Source organism: Leptinotarsa decemlineata, unplaced genomic scaffold (assembly GCF_025532065.1).
Source record: "Leptinotarsa decemlineata unplaced genomic scaffold, Ldec_3_MD MMD2_tig00000218_RagTag_RagTag, whole genome shotgun sequence".
Classification (NCBI taxonomy): Eukaryota; Metazoa; Arthropoda; class Insecta; order Coleoptera; family Chrysomelidae; genus Leptinotarsa; species Leptinotarsa decemlineata.
In genome coordinates, this window is record NW_027412545.1 from 943490 (window position 1) to 954594 (window position 11105).

Sequence of the window (11105 nt, forward strand, 5' to 3'; positions counted from 1 at the left end):
CTGATACTAAAATAAACATTGATTTAAAACTAAACATTCAAATTTTTGTGGCTTCTACCAAACCTCCATTAAGTTCAATACATTTATCGTATCTCTTCCGAATATTGTTTACACTATTTCTTATTTGTTGAACTGTAATTTCGGCACAAGCTTGTCGTATCCTTTGCATGAGTTCAGCTCGATTCGTTGGTCTTGTTCTGTATACTTTTTGTGTCAGAATACCCCACAGAAAAAAGTCTAATATTGTTAGATCAGGCGATCTAGGTGGCCATTCAATTAAGTCACTACCTCGTCCTATCCAATGATTTGGAAACTGGTTATTTAGCCACTCTTTAACAATCCTCGAATTGTGCACGGAACAGCCGTCGAGCTGAAAATACAAATTTACTTGTTCCGCAAGAGGCATTTCATCTATTTCGTCCGATAATTGGTTATTTAGAAATTCCAAAAAATTTTGCCCGTTTATGTTTCCATCAAAAAAATATGGACCTATTATTCTATTTTGTACTATACCACACCAAACGTTAACTTTTTCGGAATATTGACTTTTACAATTTATGATCCAGTGCGGATTTTCCGTAGCCCAATACCGAGCATTTTGCGATGAAACTACCCCATTGGTGCTGAAAGAAGCTTCATCACTAAACATTATGCAGTTTAAAAAATTTCTTGTATTCAGGTACTCGCCTTGTGCCCACAAACAAAATTCCATACGTTTCACTTCATCACCTGCCTTTAAAAAGTGAAGAAATTTAGGTTTAAATGCTCTCATTTTGTTTTGTTTAAGACATCGTCGAATACTCTCTCTCTGTAAGTTTAAATCCAAACTGGCGACTCGTAAACTTCTGTTTGGGTGGTTTCTAAAATAATCTAAAACAGCACCTTCGTTTAAATTTCTTCTTCGGTGATTATTTTTTAAAATATGTTTGCTGACTGCACCGGTTTCTTTAAATGTTTTGTTAATTTTACTGACGGTGCTTCTGTCAATGGGAAGTCGATTTGGATGTCTGTGATTAAATATCCTAGCTGCTTCTCTTTCACTATGATAATTGTCCCCAGAAATTCTCACAATTTCAATTCTTTCTTCTAATGATAATTGCAAAGCCATTATTAAATGCACGTAACTAACAACTATTATTTTATTTGTGATTAACTGTCAAAATCACAGCCCACTGTTGATTTATTATAAAACCTTTGCATAATGAGTTCAGCTTCCTCAAATTATTGATATCTCCTCTAAAAGAAAAGTGTTCTGTGGCGGTCATCAAATGTAACATAGAGACACAATAACCGTTGTATACTCACTACTCTCAAAGAACAGGAGAACATGTAGACTGAGAATGTTGAAGATATGTTATTTTTATTAAAAATTTCGTTTACAATCTCAATAAATGAAAGCCTCACAGTTCAATGAATGTTCTAAAGTTTTCTAATGAAAAATTGTTATACAGATCATTCTGAATAAACTCCTTCGAAACTGAAGAAATGTTGAAATAGTTCGTGAAAAATTGCTTTTCTGAAATTGTAAGGCAAATATTTGAAAATTGAACCAGCACCTCCTTACTATTAACTGAGATAATTTTTATTATTGACTGAGTATATTAGTCGACAAAGAAAATAAGCACATATTATATTAAAGTTAATTCTGTGTGAAATGATGGATAGTTTCTTGACGGTCTCGGCTATCTGAATAGCTTTCATTAGGATTTCAAAAACTCTATTAGCTGAATCTTATATAAACTTTGGGTAATTTCTGTTTTGACTTCGACTAAGTCGTTGCTACAACTTTCCATTTTCTGTACTTTTTGTGGAACTGTACACGACTCTATCATTTCAGAAATAATAAGTGTTTTTCATTTGTTGAAGTAATTCAAATGATAGTGATTTTTAAATAACATTCCACTAACATTCCACATGATCCACTTCAATATCTGATTAAGACTCATATCTAAGCATATAAGAGCTATATAAACGAAATTCATTACGAATCATTTCAGTTTTCTTTTGAAGAAGAAATCACTAGAAGTTGAAAATGGTACTATTGAAACTTCTCACTTTTGTTGCGCTGGTATATACCGCAAATGGTAAAACTAACTTTTCATTTGAGTAGTTGTGAATATCAATTCGTAATTATTGAAGTCACCAATATCATTTTTCATAATATTCTTCAGATGCGGCTTAGCTCATAGGTTTTTATCACTCTTCTGCATCTCCCGTTTCATTTTAATTCTGAAAAATCGATAAATAATAATGTATTTTACATGATTTGGAAAATGCACCTTACCGGTCTTCAGCAATTCATAAATTTTTTTATTGTTGGCAATCAACGACAATTATCATTAGAGTTGTCATTATTAGATTACTGCAAACAAAGCCGAACGGGAGAATTATGATTGTATCCGTATCACGTAAATTTCACATACACTAAGTACCTACCTTATTTTCTGAGTCGATTTTGATTATTTTGGGGTAAGGAACGCTTCTTTATTATGGTCCAAATAATTTAGCTACATTTCGTACAATTAAAATCAATATGTACATGTTACTTTTGTATCGAAAGGATTTCGAATGGGAGAGTGAAAATTTTAACTTCAAAAATACAAAAATATACCAACTGGTAAAAATACTTATTTGGTACAGCACAATGTGAATGAATAAGATTGACATCAGAATGAATCATTCAAAATGGTCGAAGTTTCATCTATTACATTAAAACATAATGATTGGGACATATATCAAAGAGTACCTACTTTATTAATATCAAAGTTATCAAAAGAATCTTCGCAGGTAGGAGATATTTTGTGAAGTCTGGAGTAGCTATACAACTACTGTAAATAAAAATTTTAGCTATGTGTTAAACCAATATTCTTTGAATGATGCGTTTTGACAATTGATGGAAATATGATGTTAAGGAAAAATTATTGGTCAGAGAAAGTTGAATTTCGAAATACATTTTTAATTTTTGGAAGCATGTAGCTGAATTAGAAAAAATCACTGTAAGCAGAAAAAATGAAAACATTCATGTTAGGCTCGTACATAATTTATAACACACAGATTTATGAATAAGTAGTGATCCGCACCAGTTTTGCACGGGTGCATTTCAGGGAAAGTTCATCGTAAAACGTAGTTTGAGTCCACAACTTTTAATATCAGTTGTAATTTGTGAACAAAAGTCTGAATCATAAAATTGAGACAGGAATCCATATGTACCTTTAACGGTACTTTCAGTCAGACAAGTTCAAAGAATGGCATTATCAATGAAAATATTTCTATTTCATAAATAAATTCTATACAACGTGTAACTACAATTTTGAATTCAGAATATTAGCGAGACTTATCTATGTCTAATAAATAATTGTGAATTATACTTTGATTTTCAATGTCTGTTTATATAATTTATAATATATAACATATGACATATAATAATATGAACATATGAACAGACGAATAATAATGGAGTTTTCTGCCCAACACCAAACCGTTATTTTAACACCTCACCAAGTGATCCCAATTATATTTTAAACATACCTAGATATATGTAATAGTATATTAATGACATTAAAAATAAAATAAATACAACAATAAAAATTAATTGGCGCTCCGCGGCGACTTCATTGATTCCAGTGGCGCATTTGCTTTTTCAGCTGCAGGAAAACCCGGAAAAACCTGCAGCACCACATCATCTGAAGATCTTGATCTAACAATGTCCTCTCTCTCATAAAAAAAATGTAGGGTGTCTCCACAGGCTCCAATAAATTCAATGCATCGCCAGAACACTTCGTGACACGACTATCGTCAAACTTAAACCAGTCCGTTTCTTCTTTGACCAAGGCGTAATAATGACCACATTCAACGCCAGAACCACAGTGAACAATGACTGCATGAATATTATAACAGTGGTCTACTAGGTTGAAATGTTCATCTATTTCGAACCTTCCAAAGAGTTTCTTGCTTCCGTTAGAGGTTGAGTCTTGTTTGAATATCATCAGTGTTATTATTAGATTGACTGGTGCCTCAGCTATACTTGTTTCCTTATAACAGTCAGTTAGTTTGGCGCATGTTTGACAATACAGTTGATCATCACCTGTTAAAAATGTAATATTTATATGTTGTATAAAATTCATTGAATAAGCATTTATGAAAAAGAAAATTTTTCAAAGATGATGTCACTTCTGTCATATATATATATATATATATATATATATATATATATATATATATATATATATATATAATCGAAAGCAACATCTTGAAGAATAATAATGTATTTTATTTTACAGCTGCTACAGATAGAGAGCTTGCTATCAAACTGGCAGCATGTTTGAAAAAAGTAATTATAACTGGACTTCCATCTGTTCACATTCCTCCTCATGACCCTCTTGTTTTTAACCACAACCTATCTTGGCATGGAGACATTGGCATTGCCAGGTAATATCTTTATATTATTTCCATGTACGATACAAATAACTTCAATGAAATTTTAGGAATTTTCAGAAAAATATTCATATTGAACTCAATTGCTTTTTAATTGATTGTGCAGGGTAATGAATTCATTTTCTCCATACTGAATGATGATATTTCAGTGGGATGAACTTTTTATGTTTTCGGTGGTAGTGTCTTTTTAAGTTTCATGCGAATATATTAGACATTATGATCATCTCATACACTTTTTCATATAGAAAAGAAATTCATTATGGAAATTATTTTTGTGGTCAAATTAAAAATTTTTTTTTATAAATATTGTATCTTACAACTTTTTGTAATGAATCACGATTTTCACTTTCATCTCATATTCCTGATCTTTTAGCAGATTCAAGCAGATATAAGAAAATGCCAATTATTAAATTCTAGAAGTTCTGATATTTTCATTATTATTATCATATCATCGTGAATGGTAACTGTGGTAATTATCATTTCATTTGATGAATCATGGTATGAAAAAGTAGGATCGACACATGGAATGTGTTTTCAATATCGTGAATCGTAAAACAATTCAGTTGAACAAAACATATTCATTTGCTCTAGACTCCACACTAACTTATGAGTTGTACTGAATGCAAAAATTGATAATAGTAGTAACTACATGGGACTCCAATATGAAAATTACTTTCAAGGTGATAATCATAGATTTGTTAATTTTTGTTAATAATTTTGGAATATTACAGATGTGGTTTGAAGAAATATTTTGAGAATTATAACCGGTGCAAATCTTGGATACTCGACTTTTTTGAACCAAACAACCCTTTTAAAGTCTCAGTTAAACACAACTAACTCGAAAAAAAATTTGACTCAACTCTTTTTGAATTATTTCATTAGTTCGGACTTCCATTGTCTAATATGATATGAAATAATTTGAAATTCCTGAAAGAATTAAAATAATTAAAAAGATTAGCTGAAAAAAGCAATTATATCAAGAAGAAAGACTGAAATTACAATGAAATAGAGTACAAGCAACAATTGGAAATTGAACAATCCACAAGAAATGAAAATTAAAATTGAAAGATTTCAAGCGAAGTTACTTCACGACGTTTCAATTGTTAGTATCGTCTTCGGGTGATGACCATAAAAATTTATCAACCACCTTCAAACTTTTTTGAATTCTTCGGTTGTACTGCACTTAACCAACCTTGAAGCAATTGACACAATAATATGCATCAGGAATTCAATTCAATTACCCGAATTATCAAAATGAAATAACGTCCAGACGAATATGAAAATCTGTCATTATGTTATCGTTAATAGATTTTATGAATCTCCTGTCGATGCTGATTTTTCATTGAAAAGTCCTGAAGTATGGAAAACGTTTTTTCATTAGTGAAATTCATGAACCAGTAACGAAAACGGAAATATCAGAAGCAGGTTGGTAGGTACAAATTGGATCCCGTTACTTTTAGTGTTGACCAGTAATTTGCATAAACCTGTTTTGTGCAATTGACAATACGCAGAGTTCTACTGTTGCCTATCTAGCCACTCTCCAAAAATTCGTGGAGGGTAAGAAAGTCTTGAAGAATTTTTTTTGGCTGATGATGATGTGGTGCAGATGTCGCCGGAAATAGCCAGGCGCACCTGTCTCTGCACACAAGAGAACTTCGTCTTACTCGTTTGCTGTTGGATTTTCGTCCACTAGGCATTGTGTAACTTATCATGAATGAGATAATTTTCAAGTTTATCCAATGGATCGTACCATTTTCACCTCAAACTACAAATAACGAATGCATCTCGAATAATAACAATTCACTTTTGAGACCTTCCAAATTAGAAACAAAAATGATTTCACCTGACGAAGTCAGCAATATAACCAATAATGATGATAATGTCTTTTTGCAGTGGTACATTGAACGTCACCAACATGAAATGGTATGGAATTCCCCACTGGAGTCTGGATGTTGAACAATTCAGTAAAGACAGTGACTCAAATGCAATCCTTAAATACACACTCTGGTGGCCAAGATTCGAGTTTCTTTCAGAGTACAGTCTTGAAACAAATGTGGCTTTGATTCCTGGAAAGGTTGCCGGATATTTGAAGTAAGTTATAATATTTTTATATCTCGATTCAATATCTTTGTTTCACGTTCCTTGGAACCTAATGTCAACTTTGAAAACCCCAGAGTTTTGTAGATGAATGTAGAATATAAATATATTATATATATATATATATATATATATATATATATATATGATGAGCTATTTTCTCGGCAAAGTCTCATTTGCCATATATATATATATATATATATATATGGCAAATGAGACTTTGCCATATATATATATATATATATATATATATATATATATATATATATATATATATCTATATATATATATATATATATATATATATATATATATATATATATATATATAATAACGGCTTCTAGTGGAAAGCCAATAATTTATTTAGTTATGGGTTTTTTACTGCCAATGAATAAAATTACATATCATACTTACGGTAAAAATCGACGAAAGAAAGAAGAAAACATTAATGGATTTTTTTGGTTTGACAAATGTCATACCTTCACATAAATGTGAACTATTACTGTATATACTGCTGAGATTATCAATGCCAGTTCTCTCATTCATACAATTAGAAGAGTTACAACCATTTCAAGAAAAAGGCGTTTGGAAATATTTTTTTCTGTATGTAAAACTTTGATATTAGAGTAATTTGGTTTATATCCTGCTTCTATAGAATGTTGCGCTAATGCACGTGATTTATTATTAAGCTTCATATCACCTTTATGTGATATAAAGCTGAGATTCTCAACTTCAAATAACAATATATCAAATCATATGTATAGATCAAATTCATTTCTTACAGTGTCACCTTAGCCAGCACCTCATGGAGTGGTGAAGTCAATTTCACCAAACCAGGTTTCAATCTAACAGAAGGAATTGAAGAACTCACTTTGAACTGGAATGCTGACAAAGTGAATCTGAGTCATCTTTGTCCTCTATTCATATGTAAGTCACATTACCGAAGAAGTCTGTGTGTTTGTATCAGTAACAGTTAACAAATTTTATACTTATTCCACTACTTTGTGAACAATATCTCTAGCACGATTTCAGTGTTATTGTCTTAATACAGAAATGTTATCTATCGAATTCAACGGAATTGTTATTTTTCTATCTCAGAAAATGTTTGATGTGAAAATTTTTTGGATCATCGCCATATAAACTACCAGTCGGTGGGTCTCATACTTCGAACATATATTTTCGAAACCCCTAAAAATCGAATATGCAGAACTGAAAACTATGTAAGATCTAGTCGCTGAAATAAGGGATCGGATAGTCAAAGAGTTTACAAATATCAATCACAGGAAGTTATTATCTACGCACAACAAAAATTGTCCCATATTTAGTTAGAAATGATTTCTATCAAATTCAACTGAATTCTCACCCCTCTATCTCAGAATATGTCTGATGAGAAAATTTTTTGATTCATCATCATATAAATTTCCAAACGAACATATATTTTTGAACCCCCTGAAAAATTAATGTGCGGACCTAAACACTTTATAACATCTAGTCGTCGAAATGAGAGATCGTATAGTCTAAAAGTTCATGAAGACCAATCACAGAAAGCTCTCATCTAAGTACAACGACCATTGTTCCACAGTCAGGAATATTATCCGATTCAATGAAGATCTGAGATGGATGAGAGACTCAGGAGGCTGAACAGTGTTAGACTCTAGATTCTTTCGAAGGACTTTAAGGTTACAATACATAATTCAAAATCAAATACGGTAAAGTTCTAACACATTTTTCCTGGAAAAACGTATAACTGAAGGTCCTGCTGTAGATTTGGAGATTGACTTATTAAACTCAATTATACAACTTGCTGATACTGTATTACTTCAACAATGCAGAGGTACATGCCTGGAAGGGTCTGACGAAATTTGGTAATAAAATTTGAAATTGGAGATACTCCCTGATAGATCAAAATTCTTACAAGGGTTTGGACTGCACTCTTGTAATTGTTGAACCTAAAAGTGGAAAAGAGACTGCTCGGGAAATGTCATGGATCTCTACTGGCAACCAGAATATACAGAAATCATGAAAAATAAAAAGAGCTGATGAGTATCCTATACACAGATTATTAATGTCATATAACAGATCTGAATAATCCGTCGGGGTACCAAAATCAAATCATAACAAACATCTGGGACTACAAACAGAAAAACCTTTGAATAATGTTTTTGCTACTCACTGTACAATGTCCATTGAACAACGAAGATTTACTTGATGTAACAGAAGAGTAGAGGCAGTTTGTCATATTTCACGCAAATGTGAGGTACTGGATCTTTGAAGACAAGCAATTTTTTGCAAAAGAATGTTACAAACAATGAATATCAGAAAGAACTAGCCGATATTATCGACCATTAATACAATTTATTGGAGAGTTTTCAATATTACGGTCATTGTAAATTATTATTTGAGTAATATTTTTTCCATTTCATCTCCATTTTCTTTTTGAAATTCCGAATACTTCAAAAAATATCCAATGAGTTCCGAAACAAAAGTATATCAGTTTCTACCCAGGTCCTGAGTTCAAGAATTTTTTTTGAGAATAATTTATTGATTTAATGTGGGTAGTAGCTATATTTTGTTTTCATATGGAGAATATATAATATGAGGAAAATATAATGTTGTTGACCCCTTTGAGATTTGAAGGCATTTCTAAGAGAAATTTGTAATTTTGCCTGAATTATCTGCACTACATTGACTAAAATATTATACTTTCAGTTCGATTTCACCGGTCTTGGAATTTTCGGTGATGCAGTTTCTAATACAATGAGTGGATTAGTTAAAGCGTTCCTCGACAGTGGAAGCATGGGAAATGCTCTTGGAGACCGACTGAAGACAAGATTGAACACTGTCTGGTTCCAACATAACGAAAGGATCGATAAGATTTTGGAATATTGTAGGAACAACTGAGATGTAATTTGAAAATGTAAATTTCAGTTAATGAATAATGAATAAACATTATTTTACTACAATATCCATATCTCATTACAATCATAGCGATCATATGATAATCATATATAACCATAAACGAGCAACTCAATTTATGTAGGTCTTCACTCTTGAATTCATAAGTTTGATAACTCCGGTGATTTGAAAAATATCTAGTGTTGAATCCTTATAATTGACACTTATGTTTATTTAATTTCCTCCCCATTCGGCTTACTTAGCAACTCCCTATATAACCCCGTTTTTGGATTTCAAATGTACTAGCATAGTATAATTCATCATTATACTATGGTATCAATTAATTTTTATACTTGATAGTGTGATAAAACTCGAAACCGGTCGTAAAATTAAATAAACTAGTGGAAATTAGACAAAAGTGTTTTCATTTGTTTCACCAAACTGAAACTAACAGTGTCACAACTAAAATTGTTGAAAATTGTTACTGAATTGAAAAACATCAAAATCATTTAAACTCACTAGTGAGAATTATTTTGATTTCCATAATGAAAGTTTTACAAAACGACGTCACGTGTTTCACAGTAAATGATTAAATCACTTTAATGAAATGAATAAAAACACTTTTGTCTAATTACCACTAGTTGATTTTATTTATATGACCGTTTCGAGTTTGACCCCATTATCTAGTAGGTATAAAACTGATAATGGGGTCAAACTCGAAACCGGTCGTATGAATAAAATCAACTAATGGTAAGTGTTTTTATTCATTTCATTAAAGTGATCATGAATTACCAATGATTGAAATCTGATTGAGAAAGCTACCGTATAGCAAAATTCGTGTCGTGATTTTGATAACCTTTTATATGTTATTGAGTTTTGATATGGAGTTCCATCAAGTATCCATTCAAGACAATGGAATTGAAAATGGAGATTAGGTACATAATTTTCAGTATTGTTTGTTAGTGCTTATTTTATACTTTTTTTGAGTTGAATTCATAAATATATGCGATATGTTGATGGATACTGTTGAAGTTGTGAGTAATAAAGATCTACAATGAATTTGAAAAATCAAGTTTTTGTAGCTTCATTTGCAACAACCAAAAAGCAAACCAACCCATCCGAGTAACCCCTCTATTGTGAGATTTTGAGTGAATAATTAATAAAACTACAACACGTGTTTCAATATATTATAGCTGAGAAAGCTGTTGTGTAGCAAAACACGTGTTTCAGTTTTGTGAATTATTCAGTGAAAATCTCACAATAAACTATCAATTAAATACGTGATGGATTTTCATCAAATGTCGGCCGATACATATATTTCCACAAATTTTTTCTATATATATAGAATAGAACATCAAAACATAGGAAAAACTATATATTCTGATTTTTCATATTTTTCTGCAATAAACTATATTGCTTCAGGAATTTTGTATTTCTGTTATAGTCTTGTTCATTGTCTCGATAGTAGATGAACCGTTCTCCCATTTGATTGAGATCAACGAAATGAAACTGAGGAGGTTGTGTGGTGATTTTAATATAAACTGTCATAAATCGGATCTAAATACAAAACTACTATCTGACATTTTCAATTCATACCAGATAAGCAATAATCTTCAAGGTGCCACTAGAATTTTCACTAATAAAAACGCGCACACTACCTCATCCTGCATTGATTACAT

At 31.3% G+C, this 11105-nt stretch overlaps 1 protein-coding gene across 1 annotated transcript; it reads left to right on the top strand.

Annotated features, from left to right (window-relative positions):
• The first annotated feature begins 1927 nt into the window (after window positions 1-1927).
• LOC111513990 (uncharacterized) lies at window positions 1928-9494 on the top strand. Its single transcript, XM_074173190.1, has 5 exons — window positions 1928-2084; window positions 4281-4428; window positions 6328-6525; window positions 7316-7430; window positions 9241-9494. Exons 1-5 carry the CDS (start codon window positions 2033-2035, stop codon window positions 9430-9432), a joined length of 705 nt encoding a protein of 234 aa, XP_074029291.1. The 5' UTR covers window positions 1928-2032; the 3' UTR covers window positions 9433-9494.
• Window positions 9495-11105: the final 1611 nt, after the last annotated feature.